Source organism: Neofelis nebulosa, chromosome 2, assembly GCF_028018385.1.
Source record: "Neofelis nebulosa isolate mNeoNeb1 chromosome 2, mNeoNeb1.pri, whole genome shotgun sequence".
Classification (NCBI taxonomy): Eukaryota; Metazoa; Chordata; class Mammalia; order Carnivora; family Felidae; genus Neofelis; species Neofelis nebulosa.
Genome location: NC_080783.1, coordinates 34,856,936 through 34,870,208, shown reverse-complemented (window position 1 = coordinate 34,870,208; position 13,273 = coordinate 34,856,936). Strand labels below are relative to the sequence as shown.

Here is a 13,273-nt window from a genome sequence, read left to right as displayed (position 1 = left end):
TGTATAATGGAGCCCAGTGTGTATGGGCCTGCATGTGTTTAAAGTTGAATATATGCTTTTGCATGCATTAAAATATTCTGAAAGGACACACAACAAAATGACTAACATTTTAACTACTGAGGGTAGAAATGGAGGTAAGAGGGAAGAGGACACATACTATTCTCTTTGTATTCCCATTTATTCTCATCTATTTATATTCTCTTCTATTTAAAATTTACCACAAGTATATAATGTTATACTTTTAAAAATTAGAGTTAGAAAACAAAAAAGGAACCAGGTAACCAGATGATTTTAATGCAAATCAATCTGCAGACTACACTATGAACCACTCTTTTAATGTAAATTTAATATTGTGAAATTATTTAAGTAAACCAATATAACTAGAAAAAAAAAATTAAGCTGTTACTTTAAGTTGGGATAAAGCCTTCCCCAAGTGTTATACAGCACTCTGCTGGCTAATAAAGGATGATCACTAAAGCTGAATTCCAAAACAATGTGTTAGGATGCAAGGAAAGCCAACGCATTTTCTATCATATATGTAATATTGGAAAGACCCAAAGGAAGAACCAGAATTCCAGACTGAAGCACCAATCAGAGGTAAATGACTGTGGAAATTTGTCTAATTTTACATTCCTTCCATAACTCAAATGTTATAACCAACAAGAGTACTGTTTTACTAGAAACATAAAATATTATACAACAAATGACAGTATGACTAACATTCACTATGTGCCAGGCACATGTGGTAAGCATGCCAGGCACTATGCCAAGCATCAGCTCACTTATTCCTCATAACAATCATGTATGTTAATATGAGGTTAAGGATGTGGAAAGCAGTGGGTAGGATAATGTTGGTAAGACTACATACTTCTTCAGAACATGGTGGTATAACTATACTTCTTTCTTCCCCACATCACTTCAACTTTTCTTTTTCTACCTAAAGCATTGGTCTAGGAGCAGGGCTGCAAGTGCAGGTGCCAGAAGCAGAGGATTTCTAAGCAAGAAACTATAACTGTATCTTCAAAATTCCCAAGAGCCTGATGGGGTGGGTTGTGCCATCATCTCATCTGGCAAAACTGGGCTGACACTGAGTACAGATGTATCACCTAGTGTCAAGAGCCCACTAGGTCTGTACCTAGGTAAATCTACCTATAGGGATGGGAGTGGACTGAGGGGAGGCACATGCTAGGCTAATATTGCTGCCAGCAATCTGGACCAGCACAGTGGCCAAACTTAACATCCCTTCTAAAGTAGAAAAGTTTGGGTACAAATGGAGACAGGTCAGAGTGTTTAGTTGAGATAAAGGAATTAATAAATGGATTATGCAATGAGAGAAATTCAATATTACACTGCCACCATGAGAGGTTAAAAGCAAGAGACGACACTGTCTCTTGGTACATCAGATTCTTGAAACGGTGAAACCATATGTTGGTGAGACCACTCCTGATTTTAGAACCTGATAAAGTCAAACAGAAGCCTGCAAATCTAAGTGGCATTGTTCTGGGAGACATCTTGGTAATATATGAGGATGAACTGCAGTAATAGTTAACTAAGACTCTAGTAATATGCCAGTATCTCTGCCTCTTACTTTTCAGGTCACACTTACTGTCATTCTGTGATATGGTGTAACACTGGCATGGTTGGTAAGGTTATAATACTAATATTGATGTATTGGTAAATTGAGTTAAAGCCTCTTTAGGATGAATGTAAAAAATGACTGGCCTGAGGGAAAAACTGGACTTAGCTAATCATCAACTAATTTCTATGATCAATATTTCTGCTCAAGTTTATCATAAGGTACAAATAGCAGCAGATGGAGTAGAGCAGGATAGAAAATATTCAAACTGGTACAAAAATATGAGTATGTATGTAGTGGCTTTACAGAATAAATCAGTTGTTTCTTCAAATCTATCCCTAATTTATACTGGCTTCTCAAATGTTGGGCTTATTCATAATGATCGCATTGCTATGTGTCTGTCCTATAAATGTGTCTGTCATATTTATGCCCAGATAAACATGATTGTTTTTGTTTAAAAGACTTGGCCGATGGCCAAGGCATAGTCTGTATAGTAAAGAATTTGGCCTTGCCTAAAGAAGTCTAGCCTCCCCGCTAGGAAGCAACCTATGTCATACCTGACAGGAGTGTTTTTGTTTAAGGTGGGGACTGGCCACACTAGAAACAACAACCACCATGTGATTTAGGGGGGGGCTTTGGGTCACACAGCCTCAACCAACCTTGAGGCGGAGATCAACCATGTGAGCAAATAAATCTAATGAGTCATATCTACAATAATGGAGCCCAGTGAAAAGTCTGGACATTGAACTTGACTCTATTCTGTCACACACTGATGCTGGGAGAGGAGGAATGCATCCTTTTTTTTTTTCTTTTTAGGAGGAAGCATCTTGACTCCATGGATAAGGACAATAGAAACTTTGCATTTGGAACCCTCCTGATTCTATTTTATGCATCTTTCCCTTTGGCTGATTTTCATCTGTTTCCTTTTCTTGTAATAAACCTTAACTGTGAATAAAACAGCTTTCATTCAGTGAGCTCTGAGTCCTTCTAGTGAGTTATCAAACCTAAGAGAGGTTATGGGAACCCTCCCAAACTTGCAGTTAGTGTCAGAAGTAAGGGAAGTCTTGGGGACTATGCATTCAGTTTGCCTAACTTCAGGAAGGTAGGTACTCTATTAACCCATTCTGCATTGAAGAAAGCAAGGTAGAGAGAATAAATAGACTGCGTGAGAGGGAGACCTTTTAACATATAGTGCTAGAACACAAACCTTGGTTTGGCTGACTTTATGCCCACACTTTTAGTTTTTATTTTGCTTTACACAAGATGACTACACACAGTACCATGCATTAGATGGATAGCTATTTCACTACTATAATGTATTTCACTAGTATGACATTTTAAACCTTTTGCTTCTTCTCTCACCAAACTTGAACCAAAGTAATTAGAGTTAACTATTAAGCATAAATTAATAATTATTACTATCTACAGTTTTGACCATTACCGGTTTTGTGCAGTGAATGTTTCCCTCTGAGGATGAAGATCACTATAAACAACCCTGATGAGATCATGCTGACACAATGCCCCTTCTGTCAAAGCCATGGATCCAATTGTTGAGGGCTACAAAAATAAGGTAAAGTATGAGACTGTGTCTTTAAAATGAAGTAAAAATCTGTATCATATAAGGACATTTAGCTTTGTTTTAGCAGAAGGCAGTTTAAGACCATTTCTCTTATTTAAAACCTTTTGCATTTTTCAATTGCATACATTCTACAGCTTTTTTTGGAAATTATATATAATGCATAAAACTAAAAATATACTGCTTTGTTTTTGGAAGATTATGGAATGAATCTACATTTAGAACACAGAATAAGAAAAGTTGCCAGAGGGGTGCCTGGAGCTCAGTCAGTTAAGTGCCTGACTCTGCTCATGCTCGCCCTCTCGCGCTCTCTCTCTCTCTCTCTCTCTCAAAAGAAAAAAAAAAGTTGCTGGAAAGACTAAAGGTTATAAAAACATCAATTTTATTTTTAAAATTAAAAAAAATTTTTTTCAGATTCATCAATTTTAATTTATTTGTATTCCAGAACACAAAGCAGGCTTGAGACTTCACTGTACATTTAAATTCTGCAGTTTGTCTAATTTCAGGTAGGTAGATACTTTCACTAATCCCATTCTACAATGAAGAAAACAAGGTGCATGGGTTAAATAGGTGATGAGGATCAAGGAGTACACTTGTCATAATGAGCACTAGATGAAGTAATGGAATTGTTGAAATCACTATAGTGTATACCTGAAACTAATATAACACTATATGTTAACTGTAATTAAAATAAAAACTTAAAGGTACAGAGAGTTATAAACAATATTTAAGACTATAATCAAATGTCTCTTTACTAGTGACACGATTGATTAGATGTTCCTAAAGTTAGAAGCATCCATTCATAAATGTTTCACTATCCTCTATTTTATTTTGTAACATGATACACAGAACTTAATTAAAATCTAATTAAGATTATATTCTCAGAAATATTTTATGCTAAAACAAGTCTTGGCTAAATAAGAGGCATTCTATTTCCAATACACAATGAAGTCCCACGGGAATTAATTAAGAAAATAAATAGCAGCATGGAGTTGTGAAACAAGAGGATACTGTTTACTGATAAGAAAATGGAAAATAATTTTTGGACTACTGGTAAAGTTTCTTTAAGTGCTTTCCTTATAACTTTATACACCAAAGGCCACTATAGACCTGAAGCTTGATTCATAGAATATATCCTTAAATAAAGCAGGCAGAAGGATTTCAGCTTAACAGCAGCCTTCTACCTATTATGATTATCAGGGTTCTCACATTGTTCAAATAAATATAAGCAAAACTCAAAAGTGTGCTGTTAATGAATAGACACAGTGCATCAGTTATAGACTCCTTTAAATGGAAATAATTGGTATTAATATCCTTTTAAGTAGACAGTTTCCTAAAAAATCATAAAAAAATCAATCTAACACAGATTTCTAATGAATATGGAAGACTTCAAAAAATTAAAGAATATTTTTAAAAATTCATAAAAGACTAATAAAAAAGTGAAAATGATAGTGGTATAAGAATGAAAAAGAAATAAATAAGAACTAGAGGAAATTTTCCATTAATTACTTTCTGCCTCTCTTGATAACAGCATAGCTTTACACCACTAACAGGCACCTACTGTTAAGAAGTAAATCAATAAAGATGTGTTAGTGTTTATCTCTGGTGAAAAATTGACTTTGATCTCTTATTCAATATAATTTTTTATAAAAATTTTTTTCATGTTTATTTTGAGAGGAAGAGAAAGAGAAAGTGTGAGCGGGAGAGGGGCAGAGAGGAGAGAGAGAATCCCCAGCAGGCTCTGTGCAGTGCAGAGCCTGACGAGGGGCTCTATCTCACAGACCATGAGATCATGATCTGAGCAAAAATCAAGAGTTGGACACTTAACTGACTGAGCCATCCAGGCACCCCATCTTACTCAGAGTAATTTTAAATAATTCTACCTTTCCAATCTTACTTACCTCATGGTATATTGAAGGCTTGGATAAGGAAGGGATAGTAAAAGACAGAACTTTATTGTTTCCATCTTTATCAGCAATTTCCTATAGTTAAAAAATACATACAAAGATAAATAATCACAGGGCTATAAGAAAAAAATTCTTAATTTACCAATATATCATTGACAACTGAGGAAGTTTTAGAAATAGCAATATACAAAAAATATTACTATCCTAGTGTATCTTTTCTAACCTATTAGCAAATTACACAGTTTAGTAGTTGAGTTACCCTCTGAGAGATAAGCAGCACAATACTATAACTAAATCAAATGCAATGTGACAGCAAAGACATAAAGCAGGCACACAAATCATCTTTCATGTTAAATTTACAGATAGGACAGGGAGATTATAAGCAATTAGATCTGAGTCAAACAGATTATATGTTTTAGCCAAGAAATACTTATTAAATAAGAAAAAACACATTATTCTAACACAGAATGAATCCTGACTAAAAAAAACTATTACAATTATTCAGCAAAAGACTAATGACCCAATTTAAGCTACATATTAACATAATGAATATTAGTCCAAGTGATTAAAAATAGATTCATATTTAAGTAATTTTTACTGAATTGCAAGAAAATTGTTTTCTTTTAAAAGCACTTTATCTTTCAATGAAAAAGACAATGGTGTCCTTCATTTCTAGTCTCTGGTACCTCTGGTGGTCTACAGGTATCAATAAAAATCTGCCTATAGACACTAGCATATAGAGGGGTGAAATGCTCCTCCATTACCACTCCTTTCCTCCACTGCCTCATTTGGTCTATGTTTCTTTTACATATCAATTAATTTTAATTAATTAATTTTACATATTAATCCACATTAATATATTCATAATTAGCATAAAATCCAGAGAGAGAAGGCTGCCCCCTTAGTAGACCTAGAAGAAAGGTCGGAGACAGACTGAGAGTTACACAGCACAAATGGAAGAAACAACAACAATAACTATCATCAACAAAACAAAAACCCAAAAGAACTTCTCTGTAGGGCTCATTTCTGAGTTTAATATGTCACAGGAGAGTACCAATTATATGTGAACATTGGTCTTACCTCTAATTTTGGCAGGAAAATGGGTTTAAAAATTCCTTGGAGAGATCATTTAACTATTTTGTAGTCAAACTAGTTATTACCACATTCAGGCCAGTATGCCTCAGAGAAAGTCTACGGTAAGACGGATGGACCTAATTTAAGTTAGGCAATACGACTTTAATTTTTATTCCTAAATTTCAAATTAAGCCAAATAACTTTTATTTATATTTGTGTGTTCTTGAAGAAGGATGTTCTACAGTTTGTTTAAACTGAGGGCAATATAAAACTCCCTCTGAGGCTATGTGAAACAAGAGAGAAGTTCTCGAGAGGGAAAGTGAAAAAAAGAAAATAAATATATAAAAGAAACCCTAGGTGGTGAGAAAAATTGAGAGCCACAGAGAAGAAAGAACACAGACAGTAAATGAATTAGAAGAAGACAGAAGCATGGGTTACATTCTGATATATAACTGACCATTTACTTTGTAAGTACACTATTTTTAAGATGCTAAAAGATAATTAAACCATAGCACCAATAAGCACTGTTAAGAACTTGTCAGCATCCTGCTTAAAAATACTTTGCTTCATTTGTCCCACTACTGAATTTTATTACGTTAAAAAAATGAGTAAAAAGATAGCTTAATTTTCAACATAATTGAAAATACCAAATTCAATTATTTTTTTTTTAATTTTTTTTTAACGTTTATTTATTTTTGAGACAGAGAGAGACAAAGCATGAATGGGGGAGGGGCAGAGAGAGAGGGAGACACAGAATCGGAAGCAGGCTCCAGGCTCTGAGCCATCAGCCCTGAGCCCGACGCGGGGCTCGCACTCACGGACCGTGAGATCGTGACCTGAGCTGAAGTCGGACGCTCAACCGACTGAGCCACCCAGGCACCCCACCAAATTCAATTATTAAATCAACATACATCTACTAAGTGCCTGTACTAAGTACTAGAGGAGAGAGTAATATATGAAACAAATTTCCTGCTTTAAAAGAAAAAACAATCAGGCAAGTTGGCAAATTAGAGAATTTTATACCTAGACCAGCTTTTCATGTAAAAAAAACCTCTCCCTTAATACTACTTGATACTGCTACTACTATTAATGACATTTATTAAACACCTCAGGTAGTATGTGGATTCTCCTAATTGTTTTTTTGTTTTTAAGATTTTATTTTTAAGCAATCTCTAAACCCAATGTGGGGCTCAAACTCACAACCCCAAGATCAAGAGTTGTATGCTCTACCAACTGAAACAGCCAGGCACGCCTCTCCTAATTGTTTTTAATCCTGTTAACAATGTTTTATTTTTGTTTTACAGATGAAGCAACTGAAGTCAAGATATTAAGTAACCTGACCAAATTTAAAACAGCAAACAAATGGCAGGGCCTAGTTTTAAATAAAATACAAATGATTCCAAAGGCCATACTCCTTTCTTCAGATATATGTTCCAGGGATAGAAATGTTTTCTAATGATCTTTTAAGGGATAATACTTTGAGGGTTGAACATTGGTATAGAAAAATATTTATTTACAGTGAAACTCAATGTTTTGTGAGGTACTTTACCCTTGTTGGGATGACCACTGGGTGTTATATGTAAGTGATGAATCACTAAAGTCTACTCTTGATATTATTACACTATATATTAACTAACTTGGATTTAAATTTGAAAAATTAATATGGAAAAAAAAATTTATTGTGTGGAGTGCTTGTTTACAATGAATACTAAATACAAAGGACATCTTCAAAGAGCAGGAATTTCAATACCAAAGTCCTAACTGGACACTGGGGAAAAAAACCCCAGAATAATGTTTAAGATACTTAAGAATTTCTTAGAAGAATTTCAAACAATACAGTGTCAAGTATATATTTTATCAAATGATTATTCAAAATAAATTTCAAAAATTTTAAATGGAGCACATTCATAAACATTGGTCAAATAAAGTAATTTAAAGATAAGTCACAAAATATTAACAATGCTATCAATTATAATATTTTCACCTATTTTATAAAATGCATTATTGGCAATTACTTATTAAGCCTCTCATAAATTCAAATAAATTACTCAGTAGACCTTTCAATTTATTTTTTTAATAAATATTCTTTAAGTATTACTTCAGAAAATTTTTACAAAATACTTAAAGTTTCCCAAACTATCTTTTTCAACTTACCAAATTGTAAATTCCTAACAGAAGTGCTTCAATGCAACCATTACTCTGTCTGTCTCGGCTAACTGTAAGCCGTAAATAAACCCACATTAATTCCGGCAAGAACTGCAGTGTGAACCTCTTAAGTCGAACTTCAGAGCTACGATAGAGCTCAAACAGCTGGTGGCAGACAGGCTCCAGAAGCTAAAAGGAAAATAAAGTACATTAGCTATTTCTATTCATTTGCTGTAACTGTGTTTTTTTTAAAGCACATATACTTGTGTAATATTTAAAAAATAAATTTTCAGTATTAATTTTTGCATATTTTGAATCAATGTGTCCCAAACCTTAATCTCTACTTATGCACAGAGACTATATATTAAACTGACCAATTTACTAACTATAAGTATTTTGTGCCCATATAATATCAACTTATTTTTCAATACACTGATCCGTTAAATTTGTTAGATAATTATTTAACCAATGTACTACATTTATATTGTTTCCTTTTCTATTATTATCAGCCCTTACTATCCTCCACTTTAAAAAGTTTCTATTGAAAGAAAATAACTTCAAATGCTCTTGTTGGAAATAAACTTTAAATCTCAACTTAGATTATGATTTAAATAAAATTATATACTACTCAGTAGACAAAGGGATTTTGCAATATATAATAATTGGATATCCAAAATGTTAGCTAATATTTTACATACATACAAGTAAAACAAATGAATTACTTTTATGTTTTAAGACTGACTTAAATTCTACTAATTATATTTAAAGATTTTGAAAATATAGGAATAGCTTTTTTAGTGTTAAATTTTTCATATGATATCACACAATAGGACTTATGAAGATCTTTTTCACCTTGAAAACTAAAGAAAATGAGCAGGTTAAATAAATCTCTCCCTTTTTCCTAATCATGTACTGCCACTCTAAAATGGTTTTGTTCAAATAACTATAGACTACACAAAACTGGGTATGATTTTAAAATGCAAATAACACATTGACAAGAAACTATAAAAAATGTCTAAATTAAAATTTAATACTAGCTTTAAAATGAATCATTCAGTATTTATATGCTACCTTCTTTTCTGAATGATTAAATAATGCATATACATTTGGAAATCTGTTTGAATGAAGTTATATAGGTCTGTAATAACCTAACCGTCTAGAATAAGTCACTACTTTCAGGATTGCAAATCAAAAATCAACAAACCCAATGTTAACTGTACAGTTAATATATTTAGATGAGCTAAGCTTAGCTCTTAGGGAATGACTTTAAAGCTAAAAAAGTTCACACACATGTACACCCTCGTGTCTAGTAACTACTAGGCCCATTATGTGAAATCACTGTCATAATATTTACAATCTTCAAAAAATTTCAATTCTCCCCTTAAACAGAAGTCTAGACTAGTCAGACAATTTGCTCAAAGTCACAGAAGTTAGTGGTGGAGGAAGACACTTAAAATTCAGGTCTTCGAACACCAAGTTGATGCTTCCACTATCCCACATTTCTTATACTAGAATGAAGGTTGAGAGTAGGAGGTGAGGATTATTTAACTACAAATAGTATATTCCGCGTAGTGTCAATAATGAAGTAATAAATTTCTGAAAATAGTCAACTGCTGGTATCTTTTTAAAGTACTGACAAAAAAGCTCTTTTGGGGAATTAAAGATTGCTGCTCTCATAAGTGTATTTATTAAAAATATATATCTATGTTTTAAATCTATTTTTCTCTTTAGTCAAAGACTCCAGAATTGCTGTCTCTCAATTTTATTCGCCATGGTACAATTATGATTCGTTTCTGTTATAAAGACCTTAACTTCCCTTCCTCAGTAGCAAGAACCACAATGGCATGTAAGAGACTACATTTTAACTAAGCATAGCAAAGAAATACAGAGTTGTCAAAATTTTTACTCTGCTTTTTTTAAAAATGGGGAGGAGGAGGAGTTTGGTCAGAAATCAATGATGAAGGAATGAGGAGGGATAACTGCAGGAGCAATCTTTGAGGTGGCCAGAGAAGATGTGATCCAGGCCTAAGTACAAGAGACACTTTGATACCACCTGAGACACTTCATCCACTGAACAGCAGAAAAGGAAAAAGAATGTAGGTGGAAAAGCTGGTAGAGTGGTAGATAGGAAGGGGAAAATATGAGAGTTCCCAATTATCTTCTTCTTTTTTAAGGACACAGAAAGCAAGCTGGAGATGAGGAAAAGGAGGGTAAGAGTATGAGGAAAGAGAAGGTGTAAAATGCAGTGGGACAGTGTACCAAGAAAGTAAAGCAAGAATGCAAGGCAGTATTATGTGACCTTGAGCCTTTTAGTCCTGCATTTAAAGTGGAGAAAGTCAACAAAACTGTGTTCTGCAAGTATGTTCTGCTGCTCAGGTACAGGCCTGAAGAAGATGGATGGCTGGATTTTTTCCAGTGTTGAGATTTTCCCCCAAAGAAAAAGAACTAATGAATGGAATGAGAAGCAAAGGAGCTAAGAATGTTTGCAAGGAAATGACCTATGAAAATTTAGCTGGGTAAAGAGAGAAGTGAGCCATGTGAAGGAAGAAGGAAAGGGAATCAAATCATGAAAAAGTGATAGGGTTAACATAACGATTAGATGGAGGTCTTCCTGAAGGGGAAGAACTGCAAGAGTGACTAGAGGATCTGGAACAAAGGCAATGAGGAAAATTAAGCAGTATGTTTGGTGTGGAAACCTCTAGAACAAAGGAAATGAGGAAAATTAAGCAATAAGTTTGGTGTAGAGATTAAAATTTCAGCTGCAGTACAGGTTGGCCATGATATGTAATACTAAACTAGGAAATACACTTTCTTAAGAACTTTTAAGGTCTTTAAAGCAAAACTGTAAGATCACCATAAGCTTCAATTAATATTATATGTGGCATGTGACGATTTTCTGAAATAATTTCCTGTTAACTAAGTAAAACAGTTACGTTTCAGAATACAATAAAATCAGGACTAAAAGGGGCCTCCTTCTATAACTGAAATCCAGAATTAGTTTGAGATTCTATAGAGCTCTACATTCTGCTTTTCTGAAATATGACCACATGGTTAGAACCTTATAACCTGACAGGAGAAAAGATGGAAAGACAGCTCTGCTCTGGCAACTGGTTGATTATAATGACTACTGTTGAGCTTTTATCTCTCAAGCTGTAATTTTCCAATTCTACCCATGATAAGGTCTCATACATTATTATGAAGTATTACAATATAAAGTAATGTGAATAACTTTTTTTAATGTCAGAGCTTCTAAAGTATAAAAAAGGAAACCAATCCTTTTTATATACTTGTGAGTGTTAATGAAAATGATAGCATTTTAGAATCTCATTTTGTGTTTCACTATTCTTCTAATCAATATTTACTAAGTGTTCATTATGTACATGATAATATAGTAGATTCTAGGGAAGTAACAAATACAGACTATATGACCACTGCTCATGAAGAGCTTACAATGTAAAGAGAAAGCATAAAACAAATTTTAATAAGCAAAGCTTAAATGTTAAGACAGTGCAAAACAAGGGGTAGGAAATAACACACATTCATTATTCAAACAGAATTTTGAAAACTCCTAACCAAAAAGGATATGAATATATATACATTACTACACCTAAAGTTATAAAACATAAATACACAGCAAGAGAAAAAGAAGCAAATGAATCCTGCAATTGCTGCTATAAACAGCAACAGATGCAAGCCTAACTGAGAGCCAATCCAAGTTTAGGAGATAGTAAAGAAAGAGGTCAATAAAGCAAGCTTTTAGTGGTAGGACAAAAATTAAGATGCACTTTAAATTAAGCTGCTGGTTAGGAGATGATTACCTGAACTTCTTCAAACTCACTCCAGTACACAGCAGAGGCACTCTTGGAGGCTGTATCTGGGAAGATAAGAAGCTACTTTCCTGTGTGTTCCTTTCATTTTCATTTTAAAGCATACATGAATCCAGTGGTGATAAAACTATATGTCATACTATTGTGTTAATGGAAAGATAATGTGTGTATTTTGCATAAATTAACATATAGATTCAACAGCTGAATTTTTTTTTCCTTCTTCTATCACAAAGCTGAATAACAGGAAACTCTTACTCTAAGTTTATTGATCTTAACTATTTAGGCTAAATAGTGCTTTCTCCAATCATTTTCAAGCTAAATTTACTAGCAGCATCATTTCATGTTACCAGTTTGAGTTCACTGATCAGAGTAATATATACACTTCCACACTGTCAATAAAATAACAGCAAACATACTTAAAATTTAAAAAAGCTGAATCAGTGTAAGGCTAACATTTGGATTCTAGAAAAGGAAACATCCCAAACAGAAACAGAGAAAAGTTTCAAATTAATAAGTAATCTATTGAGATGATGGTCACTCAGATCAAGACTCAAAACATACAGTCCTCAACAGGAACAAATCTGTCAAAACATTTAAAAATATAAAGAGGGAAGGGAAAGGGAAAGCCAAAGCAACTATCAGAATGAAAAACAGTAGAAAGTTTTCCAGTTCCATAAGAAGGATTTTAAAAAAGAGGAGGGAAAACTACAAAACTTACATATGTGTTTCAGTACACATATTTCACTTTACTATGTTGAAATTATTTTTCTTATAAGCTTTCCTACCTCATTATTCGAATCTTGAATAACTTTATAGAGGGCTGGGACCAGTGTTTTTTTCCGGTGTAAAGTTGCTGCATAATTGGTGATCTGAGTGTCAGGTAACGCCTAAAAGAAACATCAAAGGAAATCAAAAGCAAACTTAATATTTGGGAAGTCAGGAAATATATTTTACCTCAGTTTCTCTTGAAAAGATTTATGATAGAGTCAATTAAGAAAAGTAAAGATAATTAATACAAGAAATATCATTAGAGTTAATAAGACAAATTGTTAGGATGTTATAGTGTACAGTTCTTCTAACTAGTCAACCATGAAAAATTATTAGAAATCACACGTACCAAGATTTGCTGAAAAGGGTCACTTTAAACTAACCTACTCTAGGGGTACTT

At 33.5% G+C, this 13,273-nt stretch overlaps 1 protein-coding gene across 9 annotated transcripts in view; it reads right to left on the bottom strand.

Annotated features, from left to right (window-relative positions):
* HYCC2 (hyccin PI4KA lipid kinase complex subunit 2) overlaps positions 1 to 13,273 on the bottom strand; it is a 91,887-nt gene that overhangs the window by 33,252 nt on the left and 45,362 nt on the right. For 8 of the 9 annotated variants that reach the window (XM_058709595.1, XM_058709620.1, XM_058709575.1 and 5 more), the window contains 4 exons: positions 12,891 to 12,992; positions 8,288 to 8,467; positions 5,054 to 5,134; positions 3,018 to 3,133 (listed from right to left, as the gene is read on the bottom strand). In XM_058709595.1, the coding sequence (XP_058565578.1) occupies positions 3,018 to 3,133; positions 5,054 to 5,134; positions 8,288 to 8,467; positions 12,891 to 12,992 (479 nt within the window). Of the gene's footprint in view, positions 1 to 3,017; positions 3,134 to 5,053; positions 5,135 to 8,287; positions 8,468 to 12,096; positions 12,153 to 12,890; positions 12,993 to 13,273 lie in introns of all 9 variants that reach the window. The other variant, XM_058709638.1, reaches the window with a different exon arrangement.